This window comes from Erpetoichthys calabaricus, chromosome 4 (assembly GCF_900747795.2).
Source record: "Erpetoichthys calabaricus chromosome 4, fErpCal1.3, whole genome shotgun sequence".
Taxonomy (NCBI): domain Eukaryota; kingdom Metazoa; phylum Chordata; class Cladistia; order Polypteriformes; family Polypteridae; genus Erpetoichthys; species Erpetoichthys calabaricus.
Window position 1 is genome coordinate 202,216,240 of NC_041397.2, and position 18,489 is coordinate 202,234,728.

The window sequence follows — 18,489 nt, forward strand, 5'->3', positions numbered from 1 at the left end:
GCCACCTCCCCCTCCATCTTTAGAACTTTCATACTAACTATTTCCAGCTCATACACGTAACTGTTTTAAAGATCAAAAGCAGATTGATTCGATGACCTATATCACACTCAAATTCACCAACTTTAAATTTATTTCCTCGCTTTAACCACTACATGCAACAGAAATGTAAACATTGTATCAGAAAGTGGTCCCCTGCCTCATGAAACAGAAACAATTACCCCTCTCGACTCCACTTTCTTGATTTTTTAGGTGTGGAAGTTTTGCTGCTGCCAATTAGATCAAAAATCTGGTTTCAGCTTTAAGAATGATATATGAATTATTTGCAGCAAAACCCTCAAACTATAAAAATCAAAAAATTACATATATTTTTAGACAATTTTAAAGTAGCTGTGCACCTGGTCGGATATATCCTGTGTGTGTAACAATATATTCACGCCAATTGATGCTTGTAAATAATCGGAAAAGGCCAGAAAAGCAGTGTATAATTTAATCTAATGCTTTAAAGCCACATTAATAATCCATCTTGTACCACAATAATAATTCCCATATAAAAATAGAAGAATAGAATAATAAAAACAAACAATATACATACTATATCTACTGTATATAGTTGCTTCATTTTACTTTCCAACTGTTTTTCCCAACTTTATTGAAGATTGCCACATTAGCAGGTCAGATTTTTTTAATTTAAATTCATGACTAAAGGCATATGGTTCAAGATCAGGTCTAAGTTATGAAATTCTGAAGTATACTTTTCTCTTAAGGCACATGGTGGCTTTCAGTCTACTATAATAAAGGATGTACACGCTATTGTTTCCTCTATTCATTCACATAAACAATGGGTGAAAAATGTTAGCATGATATTATACATTACACAACACTACTGCTTGCAGAAAACCATGCAAGTCGACAGTGTACATTTTCTTTGCATTAAATAAGTTAAAAACATATTTATGTATGCATATTCTAGCTTGCCTATTCATTTGGTGCCAGTCCTGAACAACAACGAGCACAAGGCAGACACCAACCATGGATAGGGTGCCATTATTTATTGTTTTTGTTATGAAACATGCTATTTTGTTGAACTATAGTAATTAGCATTAAGCATCTGTCGCATTGGGCCCTTTTCATCTTTTAGTAAGTATATAATTATAACATTACAGATCTAATGGTCTTTTCTGATATTTATCATGAATGGTAAAATACACAATTGAAATATGCGCATATGTGTGATTAGCACTGCAATCAGTAATTTTAGTTAATTGCATCATGTAGGTTTATAGGATCATTTGTGATTTATGGATCCAGCGGTAAGAAACCTGTGGTTTTTGTCAATTCTGTTAGTCATTCTTTATTTTATACAGTGCCTGCCACGTTGGACACCGCTAGATGCCATACAAACTAAATAAGGTTATACAACAACTTAGCCAGATAAAAGCATTTAAAGAGAAAAGATTCAATACTTGCTATAACAAGCCAGATGCACTTTACAACTGCATAATAATCTCGATGGTGAAGATCTAAGGAAGTGGCGCTTGCATGAAGAAAGGGTTAGAAACTGTAACATCTATCTTCCTTAAATAGCAAAATGCAGGAGAGTCGTTTTATGATCCCTTGCAGAACAATCCTCCCAGTCTCTCAGTTTAGACCGCACACATGTGAGACGTATAGATAATAAAATGTTTATCAATTTCAACCTAAAATAATTGTGTTTTACTACTAGGGGCTCGCGTGATCATGCAGCTACAGAATGGAATCTTAAAATGAACAACACACCGACGAAAAAGTGTGTGTCCACTTGTACCGATGACAACGCCGCTCGTTATTACGTCCGATAGCCGAGCAATTACAGCGAGTTCTCTTCTTCACACGTTGTCTGCAGAGAGAGGATCTCAAAATAAAAAGATGAGTGCCGCATCTTTTCTTACTGTAGTAAACATGGCCATTCAGAAAATAAAATAAAAGACAGTTGGCATAATTCACTGGGCTTCCATTACATTTTCTGTAGTCTGCAACAATATGATGATAGATAGATAGATAGATAGATAGATAGATAGATAGATAGATAGATAGATAGATAGATAGATAGATAGATAGATATGAAACGTTCCGTCTCTCTTTAAGTCGTAAAATAATTCAAGCTTCGTTTCCTAACGTTTCATATCTATCTATCTATCTATCTATCTATCTATCTATCTATCTATCTATCTATCTATCTATCTATCTATCTATCTATCTATCAAATATGTAATGTTGTCGCCTTTGTTTCTTTTCTTCAATTTGAATAAGTACACTAAAGGACTGTTATATAAGGGTCTTGATTCACCCTTCTGCTGAAATGTATTTTCTATTGATCACAATAGTAACGACGGGCTGTACATTGCGGTATCCTATCTTTTACTAATTTCCTTGCCCTATCCAACGGTGCAACTTCACTTCTTTTAAATTTCCAAGCCGAGGGCAACAACTTCAAGAAGGTGGCCAATCGGGCATGTGATAAACGCCGCTCGGCAAGTCACCTGTTGTAAAATTATTCACTTTAGAAATGCGGTTCAAAAACATCACACGCTTGAAAACATTAGGGTCCGAAACATTCCATGCCAGACACTACGATGAACTTGGATCCGAGCAGATAATCTTAATTAAGAGGTAAGTGAAGATTCTTCATATGACGATAAAGAGGTTTCGTCGAGTTTATCTCCTGTATTTTAACAGCGCCGCTGTGCCACCACGCTGTATTACTGTACTTCCATTCCTTATTGTTCCGCAGTAAATCCTAAAGCATCTACATACTAAAAGGCGCCGGCTTCATCCTGCAATTTCTCGATTCAAACTGCACAAGTACATCTACATTTCATTTTTCTTAGCGTATACTTCTTTATTACGAATAAAGTACCTACCTCACTCATGATTCTACAGGGTTATTAATCTCGGGCAGCTTGCAAGATTTCCAGTATCTGCAATCGGGATGGAAGGAAGTCACGGTCTTTTTTTCAGCAACTGCCGACTCGAGGGAGAGCTTTTTAAAGTATAAGAGCAACTCCTCAATGTCATCACGTTACAACTAAACCAATAGGATTGCCGTCAGCGAATTTGATCATGATGCTCCGTCTTCATCGCCACCCAGTGTCCTACAAGACAACATTCACCGGCTAGGTAGACCATTTTTTTTTCTTCTCTTCCAGTTTGCAGTACCTGAACCATGTTTGCAAGTTTGGTCAGTACTGCAGACAATTCAGTGGGCAAATAATTTGTAATAAAGGTTTTATTAGTATTATTAATATTTATATTATTGTTGATATTATTATTATTATTACTCGGTAAAAGAAGTGCAACAGAATAAATTAAAGCGTAACATTAATATGGCAGAAGAAGAAGCTTGTCGACCCTCCCCGCATAGACACGCGCAAAAAGGTTGCTGCATACGATTAGCATTTCGACAGGGGCGAACCCCTCGGGGATTTGAGATTGGAAGATAAATATGATACACGGATATTTCTATGCATGTGCCCGCGTGGGTGCATTACTACTGTAAATGCATGCGTGGGTGGGCGTGCAAGACAGACATGCCTCGATACATATTATGTTCTGTATGTATACGTTTATCTTTTCATATAGGAGCTCTATAGACTTACAAATAAAATATTTTCAGTATGCGTTTCTGTGCATTTTAGCTATATTGCATGTACAATTTTCTCTTTCTACGTACATGTATAAATCTAAATCTATCTATCTAGTATTTTTTATAAGTGTTCACTGCAGGTAAAATAATAAAAAATAATCTATGCATAATAGCCAGAATGTTTAAACAAATACATGACCAGGGCACAAAAGGCTTCCAGTACACCTGCCATTACTATTTTCCTAACCCAGGCAGACCCAACGAACAAAAAGGCACTGGGATCTCAAGAGAAACCATTTTTCAAGTGAAAGTACACAGGTGACAGATGATGCCCCCTAGAGACAGTGCAGTAATTGAGAGGCTATAGGAGACAGGGTCCCTTTTATCATACGCAATCTTTGCCGAGAAATAACTATAAAAAGGTCCTGCATGGATCAATTAGCTGAAGGAGCATTTATTGGCAGTCATTTAAAACAAAAATAAACCTATTCAAGATTATTCAAATGTCTTTAGATGGCTAAGTAGTGCAATCCCCAAGTCCCAGATCTTGGGCTAGCCTGGAAGAGAAACATTGGATCATGCAGCATTCTTTTCAGTGAATCCTATGGCTTGCAATTTTGATTCCACCCCCTTTTAAAGAAAGCATTGAAAATGTCTTTGAACTGCTTTCTCTGTCAGCTCTGTGAGTTCAGTTCAGTTAGGAGTAGAGTAGTTGGGTATTCTGTTATAGTGGCTTGTTCAACATAACTGGCTGTGGAGAATTGCAACTGCACTGCTGATCAGCTTTGCCTTTGTTACAATGCCATGATGCAACATTACAAAACAAAGGGCAAATTAATATCAAGTAGATGAAGAGTGAAAATCATAAATCAAAAGAATGGGCGGGGATCAAAAGTCAGAAGAAAAACATAACATGCAACTAGACCCAAGTTTCTAAATAAGACTAAAATAATTCTACCTCCCTGAAAAGATTTAAATCACTAAATAAAACAGAATAATTTTCACATATATCCATAAAGTTGGAGCTGGGGATAACATTAAATAGTGGCTGCTAGGAGATGTCACATGTCACAGCTTCCAGTAAGCACATGGTGGTAATGGGAAGCCTTCAATAAGAGAAATACCCCTGGGGCCATCTACAAAACATTAAAAATCATAAGTTCTATTTTCAAATACAATCAAAAAATGGTAATGTGATAAAATTATAATGATGATACCATACCATTTTCTAAGCCTGCTTAATCCTGAGCAGAATCACAGTTGGCAGGATCCTAACCCAGCAAGTATGTGGTGCAGGATAGGAGCAATCCCCAGATAGACAGTGCGCCAGTCCATCACAGGGTGAACACATTCAAACACCAAATAAATATAGTTTAGGAACAATTTAGGGTTACCAGTCCACCTAACCTGCATGTTTTTGGACTGTGGGAGGAAACCCAAGCAAACATGGAGAAGAACATGCAAAATCCATGCAGGAAGGACCTAGGATGTGAACCCAAGTTTCCATACCACGAGGCAGCAGTGCTACCACTGCACCACCATGATGCTGTATTATGACAATAATAACATGTAAAAAATAAAAATTTAAGTACAAAATAGACACAAAGTTGAATTCAGTACATTCCAGAATCCCCAAATCATAACATACAAAGACAATTATGGAGATAGTAGTGGAATCTTTCAAAAATGTTTTGGGTGACGACTGTAAATAACCCAGCTCCCATTACTGTATAAGAGTAGTGGCAGTTCATGGCCTTATGGAATAATAGATTGGTTTTCTTTTGGTGGTCACAGTTATTGACTACATGATGATGCAATTTCCTGGATGAGGTGTTCATATAGTGGATGCGTTTTCTGAACATACTCCTCAAAGTTTGTGTGTTGTTTTAAGCAATTGTCTGCCAGCATATGGAAAGTGGTCAAGAACTTATTTCACCAGAGATGGTTATGGGACATCTTGCTAGAGTATATTAGTTATCTTAATATTGAGGGGCAGTCCTAAATTATTGTAGGCCTTACTAAAGACATTAAGAGTGTCAAAAACAAAAGTCATCTTCCAATTGAAGGACTGGTATTTTTATCTTACTTGCTTTTGTCTGGCTTATGGGAAAACATACTTGATGTAGGGTCAAAGAAGCAAGAATTCCAGGAGGAAGAGTACTGAATTAGATCGGAAAAGTGAGTAGTCTTGTGGGAGAAGACAGGAAACGGTAGCTAGGTTACCTGTCTTCAGTGCTAGAGAGAGAAAAATCCTATTTAGCAACCAGATTGTTGTTCATAATGTTTTGGATTTTGTATTCTTTCTTCCTCCATTTTCTTTCTTAGATGTGTCAAATGAGAAATGTTATTTCGTACACTGCAGTATAGCAATATTTTGATTAAGAACTGAAGAGGTTCCAAAATATGATTCTAAGATCTATAGATTTCCTTGGCCTGAAATCAGTTGAAGAACTCTCTTTTGCTGTGGGAACAGAAGCCAACTCTTTAAGTTGCAAATATACCCCTCTGACAGGCAACCTCATGGCAAACACGTGACCTCAATAATGCAAGACTCCCATTTTCATCACTTCTATCCAACTGCAGATCCCAGAAGACCAGATTCACTCATAACATCTGGATTTTACTGCACCTGATCAATCCTTTTCTTGCCAGCCTGCGAATATTTTTGTATTCTTTATCTTTAAACATAGTTTGTCAGTGTTTGTCCATACTTTAAATATATATTTTGGAAAACTGACAGGCTTTAATTATTAGGAGTTCTTGATAGAAAAGAAAATTGTAAAAGACGCCAGTGAAGCACATGAGACATTCTGCTAATATTTCTATTCATTTCAAGCAGTTCATTGTTTCTTACATTGAATCTGTGGTGCAGTAAATCAACAAGGTCATTAGCACTAGTCATTCATTTAATCTTTTCCAAGGTGAATATATCAATTGTAAGCTTTATAACTAACTATTCATGCAAGCTTCAATTTTATTGCATAAGAAAGCAGTTACTAGAGAGCTCCTCATGCCTCTTTTAAAAAAGAAAACTTTCAATATAACTGCAGAATATATGACAAATTTATAAAAGAATTCATGGCCTTGTGACTGGCATTCATTTTCTTACCCTACCATTTCTATTCCATAGTTACAGTATAATAATAATAGTTAAGTGATAAAGTGTTTTTCCTCCAGGAAGCTGGCACCTACCCCAGAATCAGGTGCAAGATAGGAAAAGACCCTGGATGGGATGCCACCATTGCACACTCCCACATTCACTCACTTGTTTATTTACTCACACACTCACTTATACAACACCAGTTTAGACACTAATTCACCCATTTTGCATGTTTTTGGAAGGTGGTTGTTATGAGTTTCTTCTGAAATCACATCCAGATACGGTAAGAGCATATTAACTCCACACACAATAACCAAGCAACAAGACCAATGGTTCAACTCGAGTCTCTGGAGCTGTGAGACAGTAGTGACAAGTGCCGTGACACTAATCAAAACTTATATATTTTTATAAAAGTAATCACAAAAATGAAATTGATTAAGTCATACATTTCTACAACTGTTTAGTTGAAAAAAATCCAGTAATACTGAGTCTGGAAAATAGGAAAGAAAGACCTTTAGATAAGGAACAGTGGAATAGTAATCTGCTTCACATCACTTGAGTCTTGGGCTTTCTTTCTATGCTAAGATACTTTCTGTCTGGACTTTGTCAGACCTATTAATATGTTTTCTTGGTATTCTTGCAATAATATGAATTTCCTCCCAGTTGTCAAAACTTTCAGGTCATTTAACATCTCTAAACATGTTTAGTAAGATTGTGTGTGAGAGTGTTGATCTGCAATTGACTGCTATGCCAGCACTGTTACTGATAGTTTATCTGCCAACCTAAATTGGATCCATCCATTTTCCTTTATTTAGTTATTAAGCTTATTTGTTTTGAGATAAATTACTGAAAATATACATAACATAAAAAAAAAGTTAGATCATATGATATTCAAACATACGTTTCAATAAAACAAAATTAAAAGATTTAAAAAGTCTGTTCAATCAGAACTATACGTGATCCCATGTATCACTGAAACAAATTACAATATGTCTTCATACACCACACTAAAACCCCAACCCTCACACAGAAAAGAGTGGAAATTATTAATGAAAAAAAGGGACAACAGAAGCACAAATTCGTTTTCCAATCATCTTTTTAAGTCCAGGTTTTGAAGGAGCCAGTGCCTACAATGTCTGACTTGTATTACATGCATGACAGAATCTAGCTCGGGATGGTGCGGTATATTAGATAGATAGATAGATAGATAGATAGATAGATAGATAGATAGATAGATAGATAGATAGATAGATAGATAGATAGATAGATAGATAGATAGATAGATAGATAACTTTATTAATCTCAATTGGAAATTCACATTTTCCAGCAAAAGCATACTGATACATCCATCCATCCATCCATTCTCCAACCCGCTGAATCCGAACACAGGGTCACGGGGGTCTGCTGGAGCCAATCCCAGCCTACACAGGGCACAAGGCAGGAACCAATCCCGGGCAGGGTGCCAACCCACCGCAGGCATACTGATACAATAAATAATATTAAATTAAAGAATGATAATAATGCAGGTGAAAAAAAGACAATAACTTTGTATAATGTTAAATGTTAACATTTACCCCAAACCCCCCAACCCCCGGGTGGAATTGAAGAGTCGCATAGCTTGGGGGAGGAACGATCTCCTCAATCTGTCAGTGGAGAAGGACAGTGACAGCAGTCTGTCGCTGAAGCTGCTCTTCTGTCTGGAGATGATACTATTTAGTGGATGCAGTGGATTCTCCACAATTGATAGGAGCCTGCTATTAGGTCAGCAGCTTAATAAAAAATGGTTAGATTTAAATAAATAACCACGCCTCAGAGAAGGTGCAGGCTCCAATCGGACGCGGGTGTGCATGAGTGCATTGTGCTCCAAGATTAATTGAAGAGCTGGCTGACCACCCTACATACACCTATGGAGGTGGGTGAATCAGTCAGGTGCCTCAATGCTGCTGCAGAGGGAGTGGCTCCTTGCACCTGCACCCAATTAGGCAGCCAAGTTTAAGAGGAGCCTGCAAGAAAGGAGAGAAAAGAAAGAGAACAGGAGGTTAAAAAGATGGGAGAGAGAAGAGGACAAGAAGATGGGAGAGTGCCAGCGTAAGTGCAAATATGTGAGTGAGAGAGTGGAGGCAAGCAGCTGTGAGGATAGCCACTCAGGGGAGTGTGTGGCAGATGCTCAGGGGCTGAAGGGGGCCACCCCAGCTGAGTGTCTTTGGGAGTTGGAGTGACTCAGTGCTCACTTCCATGTAAGTCTGAGAAGGCACCAGTAGTCGTAGAGAGGAGGCTCAAATGGGGATCCCTATTGAAGACATGCACAGTAGGGAAGCCTAGGTTCAGATTGGGAGCCCTGATGGGAGCCATGGGATAGCAGGGACCTGGACCCATGGAAGGTCTGCTGTGACTGTTGGTTTGACGTCTCTCCAGGGTTCTAGTCCTGAGCTGGACAAGCTTGGGAGATGTCCATTTTAAAGGCAAGCACCGGGGACTTGATTTTAAAGGGTAGTCTCCTGGCTAGGATTTTCACCTCATTTTAATTGAGTATTTATGGAATTGCTTTAACCTCCACAGCTCTTTATTTTATGGTTTATTTATTTATGGAATTTCTGAACACTACCCTAATTAGACACTTTGATTTTTGATTGTTGGTTTTTAATAGAAGCACTGTTACACTTTTGCACCTACTCCTCGCTATGTGCGAGTGTCCTCATTCACCTGGCTTATCTTGGTTATATTATTGATGGTGGCAGGTTCAAGAGGCTCCTGGAAGGAACTGCTAGCATGGAGCTGACCCACACCATCACAACCAGCTCATCTTAAAGCATGTTCTCATACACACACACTTTAAACAATGCAGAATCAATAAGAATTAACAATGAATTATACTAATTTCACTTCCCAGGTCCTCCCTGCATGGAGTTTGCATGTTCACCCCGTGTCTGTGTGAGTTTCCTCAGGGTGCTCCGGTTTTCTCCCATTTCCTCCCACAGTCCAAAGACATGCAGGTTAGGTGGATTGGCGATCCTAAATTGTCCCTAGTGTGTGCTGGGTGTGTGTGTGTGTGCCCTGCGGTGGGCTGGCGCACTGCCCAGGGTTTGTTCCCTGCCTTGCACCCTGTGTTGGCTGGGATTGGCTCCAGCAGACCCCCGTGACCCTGTACTTAGGATAAAGCGGGTTGGATAATGGATGGATTATACTAATGCATTAATGAGATTGTGAATGGAAACCTGTAACTCACACACAAAAAAAACACATAATGAGAAAACACACAAACCACACAGGAAGTACCTGTATTGGAATTTGAACCCATGAGCTGTGATGCAGCACTGTCTTGCACCTAACCAGAAATAAAAAATGTTACTGCAAAGGAGCCTACAGGGTTCGGGGACATTGGAAAGGGTAATAAATTAAATTTGAATAAGTAAGGAATAATTCACAGGGTGTACTTACTTTGGATGTGGAAATGTGTGGTTCCTGGTGTCTGGCTCAAGAGCACTGATGGTGTCGGTAAAATCAAGAGGATCAACATCTGCTTGAGGTCTTGTCACATTATATGACCTTTAGAGTGATTTGTAGTTGCAGATATCAATTCTTTAATATTAGCAAAATGGGCAGTCATGTAGTCAGCTGTACCCAGCAAATCAGTCCAACCAGTTTGATACTTGCTCTGAGAAAATCAAAGAGGGTTTTACAAATTGTCAGACTAAGGCAGAAGAATTTACAATGAAGAATTGAAACACATGTTAACAATTGTTAAAAATACACATATCTAACATTGCATTTTAATGTTATTAATATTAATCAACAGCAGAAAGTTATTGTTTCAGACAGACTTGCCAATGTTTGGTAATCTTCATCCTTCCTTTAAACATAAATTCAGGAATAGGCTGAAGTTAGAAGAAGAACTATGCACAAAATTATCAAAAGTGGAACCCAGCATTGAGAATAATGACGCTATATAACATAAAGACACTGACTCTTCAAAATATTAATTCCTGGATGTGCTACGCTGAGAAATAAAAGTTGATCATCTCTGACTCAGAGATATCATGTGACATTTAATCACATATTTGTCAATAATCTGCTGTAGTTAAGCATTTTTTTTTATCAACAGGTCTACTATTATACAAAGTCATGCTGTGTGACTACTATTATCAGTGATCAAAACCTAAGATTAGGCTTTGTATCACAGCATTGGCTTTATATTAATTTGGGCCGTGACCAGATGGTACAACATTTGGGTGGTTGGTGGAGTCTTAACTTGAAAGTTTGGGAACCCCTCATCTAAACTGTTCCGTTAACAATGGTTGAGAAAGAGAAAATTTATGGTGTCAATATTTGTAAACCTAGTGTGGGTAAACCTAAATATCCCAGAAGTACAAAGTCTTTGGCTTATCACTTAAGAGCCAAACATCCATGATGATGCTGTTAAAAACTTGAAAATGTGATAGAAAAATTTTCAGCAGACTAGAGTCAATGAATATACAGCTCAACTTATGTTCATGAATTAAACAAAATAGAAAGCTTTAACTAATGCTATTTTTGGAGACTGCAGACCTTAAAATATAGTTGAAGATATGTGGCTGAGACACATCATTCTGCAAGATCTGACAGTTCTTATACATTACTGTCACATGGTCCAACTGTGTCATGCCTCAAGGATTTACAGAAAGGCTCAAGTCTTCACAGTTTGAGTAAAATAAGAAATTGTACATCATTCGTATTCACAGAGGACTAGTCAACATTGGTAAACTACCTTGGTTAAACATGCAGTTAATCAAGATTAATCAAGGTACATTTTGGGATTGATTGTAATTAAAAATTGTAATTGTTTGACAAACCTAATATATACAGTATATATATATATATATATATATATATATATATATATATATATATATATATATATATATATATATGTATCTTACTCACTCGCTTACGAATTACTCATCAACAAAAACACTATTTCCTTTTTAGTTAAAAAGCTTAAAGTTGTCAAGATGGTACATCTAGGTCAGTAGAGATCTGTATAAAACACATTTCGATATATCAGTATTAAAGGGGAATAAACAAAAATACTCCAAAATCACAAAAATGCTTTGACTAATCCGTGTATAAGAAAATTAGCCAACCCGTATTTTTTTATTTCTTGATATTGGTTGGTAATAAAGCTGTGCCGTTTGGAGTATTCTTAGGCAGGACCTTACTTTTTTTGCCTCAGCTGTTATCGCATAGAGAAATGGTACATGCAGTTCATATAAATTAACAGTGCAAGGAGAATGGCACTACTGTATAAGTGATGGGGCTGGCAGCGAGTGATGAAAGTCAGTTGCCCTGCACAGAAAAAACAGACAAGGTGGTGTGCTGCATAGTAACTGAGATGTGAAATGGATAAAGAAAAATTAGGTGAAACTGAAAGATGATGTTTTAAAGAAGGAGCCTTACTGGGTGCATACAGTAGTCCCTATTCTTTTGGCTTCTTCTTACTCCACACAATGTAAAATACATACAAATTTCAAGCTGTATTGAATTGTTGTTTGATCTTAAATGCATAAACTTCCAAGACCAGAATTTTGATGTGGAGTGGGGGGGTTTGCACCTTGATGTTAAAATACAGGCAATATTGTACAGAACTAAAGTGTCCCCTTGGAGTCCAGACCACAATGTGCCACTACACTCCGATTTGCAAAACAGAAATGGAACTCCTGGGACAGCAAACCGGCACACTTCAAACATTAGGTACAACACAAGCCAGGAGTAATGGCATGCCTTGATCAGCTTAAACAGTTGCACAGCTCTGTAAATGATTCTCCACAGACAAAACACAGAGGAGGTGCACACTGTACATAGTTCACAATATTATTTATTTTCATCTGTTCTTATTTGTACAGTGCTGAAAACGTTCAGATCATTCCATGGGCCATGTAATTGTTCAGCTGGTAAACATCAATGCTGTATGTAATAAGTTAAAGTAAGCCATGATTCAGTGTATATTGCTTTTCATCTAAACCCATCAAAACTTTGTAATAATATAAAATTACACATCAAAATGTTACATTGAAAAGTCCGACTAAAGCTACCAGTTTTGTAGGATGTACTATAGGGTGAAATTATATTTATTCCCAAAATTTCCATTATTCTTACTAATTACCTGTTTGAATTTAAAAAAATACAGCTTCCACTAAACTTGCACTTTGCAAATGACCACAAACAAAAGCCAAGTCACTAGGAAAAGCAAGAATTGTATGTAGCATGTTGAAGAGTAACTAGCACCAGTGAACTAATAATATTATCCCCTTGGGGAAAAAAAAACCCAACAAATATTGTATACAGAAAGCATTCAGGTACTTATAAAAGACTTCTGATTCATCCATTTAACCCTTTGCACTATAATTGAGGCCCATTGTGTTAGGGAATTTCCAGTGTGAACATAAATGTATGTTGCCTGCTGTGTATAATTGTTTTGTTGTTTTTGTGCATATACTCTATATGTGTATGTGTCCTTGTATTTTTGTCACTTTTGTGAGGAGGCATGCATGTAAGAAGTTTACTGTTGTCAAATTAACATGTTGTTATACGTGTATGTTTGTATCTAAAATATTTTTTTACATGTTCAATCCTTTATTTATTTTAACTTAATGTGATAAAGTTTATTTTTGCTCCTGCCTTGTTTCCTTTTTTTATGAGGCATCACATGACTGCAAGTAATCACATTGATGACATTACAGTTATAATGATATATAAATGCAGCCGTTACTTCATGCTGTCCCATAGTGGATAAAATTATTGTGAAATTCTTCAGTGTTGTAGTTAGCTTCTAATTGATCTTGAACTTCCAACACTGAGCATAACCTTCATTTTTAGCTATATACTATATGAACCACATAACTAAACAAAATATTAAACTAGCTGCCCTTGTTTTTTAAATGTTTAACACTTTAGCAAGTAAATTAGCTTTTACAAATATTTGAACACAGAGAGAATAATGGTATTACAAACAACAACCATTGCAAAAGGTAATTTGCATTAAAAGATTAAAACACCATGGAACACTGAGGGTGTCTGAACTGGGAACCATGCCAGAGGAGCACTGCTACCTATCATACAGGAGGAAGAACTATTCCTGGTATGCAGTATCCTCCAGTCTATTCAATATTCTTACTCTCTGACTGGGATAAGAACTGAGAACTATCTAAGCCGGGTTGTACCTCCATCCACACTGTCCATCCATAATGGCCTACTGGCTGGTTAAGGAAGCCCTCTCAATCCCAGTCGGGACACCAGACTATCCAGTATGTCTCTCACAACTCCTAACTCCCTGTATACAAACCCAAAAGGGAGGAGAATCGAAAAACCCATGCTCATTTTCAAGTTTAACAGAGGTACTTCCATCAAAGGCTAATTAAGACTCAGGAAGATAACAGCAGCTCTCTATTAATTTTTCCATGCAGCTGTGGCTTTTTTTCTGAGATGGATATGGATCGAGGTGAAGCTTTGTTAATTCTAGCCATTGAGAGTTTTAAATGTGTTTTAAAAGGATGTTAACCACTGATGCAGATTAACAACATTCAGGAGATTTCTGTCTAGAAGCTAAAAGTAGCTTTTCTGTTAAAGTACCCAGAGCAAAAGCTTTTATTTTGTAAGAGGTGAGTGATAGATTGAAAAGTCTAATAAGATAAAATTTTGATAATAGAAAGAATAGCAGTAATTGAGCATAGAGAAAAATGAGCAAACAAAAGTCTAGAATGAAAAGATGAAAGGACAAAAAAAATGCAAAACATCATTCCAGGTTTATTTGGAGATCAATAGTAACAGATACTTTTTGGAACAATCCCAAAGGCAAAACGCTGAAAGTATAACCCAAGAAGACACTGAAATTGCACTCATTTAATTGGCCACTAATGACACACACCCAGGATGAATTTGGTATCACCGATCAATAAGATCAACCTGGGGGAAGAAAATTGGAGTGCTCAGAAGAGAAAAATCATGCACACTTAGGGAGAACATGCAAACTCTAGTGATCAGACTTGAGATATGAATCCAGAAAAACATGCTCTGCGACATGGTAGAACTACCCATGGCACCACCGTGCTACTCGTGGTTAAATTCAGTTCAGTGTATTCTTACTAAACCATCTTCTAAGTAGAAAGACTAGAAATCCATTATTTGTATTAATAAATACAGTGGTACATGTACAGTAAATACTGAGAATGAAAAGTGATGACCACAAACCAAGAATGATCTCATGGAGCTCAAAATAAATCAAAGCAATCACAGTATGTACACAGGGTCTTGCTTGTTCTTGCCTCTTCTGACTGCACATTCAACATGTCTCTGATAGGAGTGGTCTTTAAACCCCATCCTAGAATCATTTCTGGATAAGCTCGCGAATTACATGCAACATTAGGAGATAGCCTTGTAATTGTTACAGGGACATTACAAGTTTTGTTAGTAGCTTCTGGTGTACCTACACCCCTGGGCTTTCTCCTGCCTTTAAAGAACCAGGTTTCTCAATTAGCCCTTCTGTTGTTTGAACTTTTTATGGGAGAGTGCACACCCATGCACTGTCTCTTGGGGACCTGTGCACACAAGCAGTATAGAGAGGTTACCTCATCTGGCATTCCCTCCAATGCCTCACTGCCTCTCCCTGTCTTTCTCACCCTCTCTCTCTTCTAAAGGATGATCAGGAAATCCAGGCAAGTGCTAAGTCAATTGTCCCCTATTTTCCAGGGATAAGTCTTGCTGCTTGTCTTCTTCATTTATTTTACTGCTGCTGCCCTTCCAGAACATTCATCACACACATTGGCTATGCTGTCCTTGAAAGCACTTATCTTTTAACACTGTCATGACTGCTTGTATTGCAATTACCACTTTAATCTTTCCTCTTTCTAATGAGGTCTTGTAAGGCCATACCCTTGTCCTGTACCATCTTCTCCAGCTTTACTCTTTTCTAAGATTCCCTTTTATAATATATGCTGCACCGCTACATATACTCATATATCTACATAAAGGTTAGGGGTTATTGCAGAGATATAGGAAGTGACAAGGAAAGGGCTGGATGGAAGTTATATTTAAACAAAGGAAGCCACATTGGTATTTGGAAAGCTTGTTCTAATGATAGTGTATGTAGGATGAGATCTCCAGAGGAGCAGATAGCAGTCTTGTGGTGAGGTTGTTAGAAAAGGAAAAGGAGAAAAAGTAAAAGATAAATGGTATAAGTTTACAGCTGCTTTTGAAATGAGTACACAATGAGCTACCCATCCAGACACATATTATAACATATAGCATACCTTAGTGAGACAGCAGGACATTACTACTGTATATTCATTTGATGCCTTCTGTGTACTGCTTTGGTTTATCCCTCTCCTTCATGTAGATTAAAATCATGACTTTGTAAAGATTTTTGAAGTTTTGAATATTTTGTGCCTGGTTAAATTCCCACACACACTTCTGCAAATTCAACCGTTTATTCTGAATAAAGGAAAAAAAGCAGACACAAGAAATGAACCACTGGCACACAAAGAGGACCTTAATGTATACCTGACAGTTTTTAACCAATATGTATGAAATGGAGCTATTAAATATGCTACACAACAACAATGATAAATAAGGTATCATAAAGAAACTACCTATATCAAGAAGAGCTCCAGTATGAAAGTATCAAATAGAGCTGAGCATAATTGAACAGGATGAAATAAGAAGTCTGAGTAGAGCATTCAAAACAAGAAGACCAAGTTAATATCATACAGTAAAATCATACCAGTACAGTCACAGTGAACAGCAGCAACCATCAAAACTCGAAGATGTGTCTTTGAGGGCAGATGAAGCCTCATAAATACACCTAAGCTGGGAGTCACAAGGAGAAACAGCTATAAAGATAAAGTAACCTTTGCCTAGGGATGTGGAAAGCAATTCTGGAAAAATACATGTCAGAAGATCTCAAGTACCTGATTTCTTTATATGGTGAAAGGTGGGTAAAAAACTCTTCTGGAGCATGGGAGTAAATGGCATTACAATTCAGTCACAGACTTCTCAAGGCAATTCAAAGTTTGACAAGAAGCCTACTTAGATAAGCCAAATGATTGCAGCATTTTCTTTAAGTCAAGACTCTAGGAACAGCATTTTGGACTTGTTGAAGGCTGTAAAATGAAAATGAGATCATTTAGACATCTTGAATGCATGAAAGAATACAAAATAAATAGATAAGCCTTTTTGTGTCCTATTTGGAGAAAAACCTCCTGAAGTCTACTCTTGTTTCCAACACTAGAGTATGAAAACCTTTGATAGTGCAAAAATTTGAGGAAATAATGATACGTCGGTATTACAGATAACACTTCAGTTTTGAGTAGATTCAGAAGACTTTACACGCTTTTGTTTGCAGAATTTCCACTCAGAATTTAAGAACAATAGGTTATCACTCATTCACTGGCTTACTTCATTAAAACAAAATAGAATACCTTATTATCTCCATCATGCAAGTTCTTCCAAATGAGAAAGTATACAAACAGAAGTACAGTAGTATTGGTTTTTATTCTGAATAAATGAAACTATGTTTAACATCTTATAAAAATGATGGAGCACTGTCATCAAGGATCTGCATGTGTTATTTGTTAAGTAGGATGTAATCTTCTAAAAATTGTGCCTGAGAATTCAGCGTAATTCCCCAATCCATTAGAGTGTTATGATCAGGCTAGTTAAAAGCTGCACTTACTGTGAAATGTGAAAGAAAAATGACCATAGTATTTTCTTCATCAGAACATATTAGACCATGACTAATAACAAGTTTGGGCTGTTTCTGTACAATGACTGAGGAAATGCCTGGATTAAAATATTTTAGATGCCATCAAGTGCTTAAGGCTAGATCAGAGATGTGGGGATACATCTTTTTTTATGTCTCTATACAGAAATTATGAGTTTGAAATTGCCCTATATGTTCAGAACGTTCAGGTTTAAATCTAAATTTTATAATTAATGACAATGGCCAGCTTGAAAGCATTAAGACCAAGGACAGTTGATAAAGATGTGCTGCCCACATTAATCAGTAGCCTGTAAGTTCAGAAATTCATATTCGAACAATTTAAGGGAAACTGGAATACTAGGGTGTTGTACTGTGTTAGCCATTATGAATGTATTAAGAAGTCAAGCAAAATGACACCTTTTATTGGCTAACTAAAAAGATTACAATATGCAAACTTTTGAGGCAACTCAGGTCCCTTCTTCAGGCAAGATATAAGACAGAAAGTGAAATTCTCTGTCTTTATATAGACAATAGGACAGATACAGCATTGGAAAACCTTGAACTGAGACATCTTAGGCTGGGTTTATACTTCACGCGACACAACACGTGCTCCAGTGAACGCTACTGCTATGCAAGCATTGTACTGTTTATACTTGCGTGCGTAATTTACGTAAATCTGGAAGATTCCACCAGGTGGCAGTGCAAGATATCATTACGGTGGGAACAAGTTTGGCTTCACTGTGTTGTGAATTTCCTGACACACGCATTAAATTCAGAACCTGCCACAATATCTCTGAAAAGGATGGATGTTTAAGAATGAAATCCATCAATCCAGGGATGTGCTCATTCCAGCTAGCATTGGGCACGAGGCAGAAATAATCCCTGGACGGTGCATCAGCTCCGCAAGGTGAATACAAGCACACACACACACTAGCGTCATTTTAGCGTCACCAAATCTCCAAAGCTTCATGTCTTTGAAAGGAAACTGGAGCACACTGTGGAAACCCACCAGGAAAACATGCAAACTCCAGGCAGGGA

At 37.3% G+C, this 18,489-nt stretch overlaps 1 protein-coding gene across 2 annotated transcripts in view; it reads right to left on the reverse strand.

Annotated features, from left to right (window-relative positions):
* Nucleotides 1-18,489, reverse strand: part of pcp4b (Purkinje cell protein 4b) — a 679,051-nt gene that overhangs the window by 152,108 nt on the left and 508,454 nt on the right. Inside the window, exon 2 of one of the 2 annotated variants that reach the window (XM_051926863.1) lies at nt 2,901-2,956. In XM_051926863.1, coding sequence (XP_051782823.1) covers nt 2,901-2,909 — 9 coding nt within the window. In that variant the 5' untranslated portion in view covers nt 2,910-2,956. Of the gene's footprint in view, nt 1-2,900; nt 3,056-18,489 lie in introns of those variants that run through there. The other variant, XM_028801310.2, reaches the window with a different exon arrangement.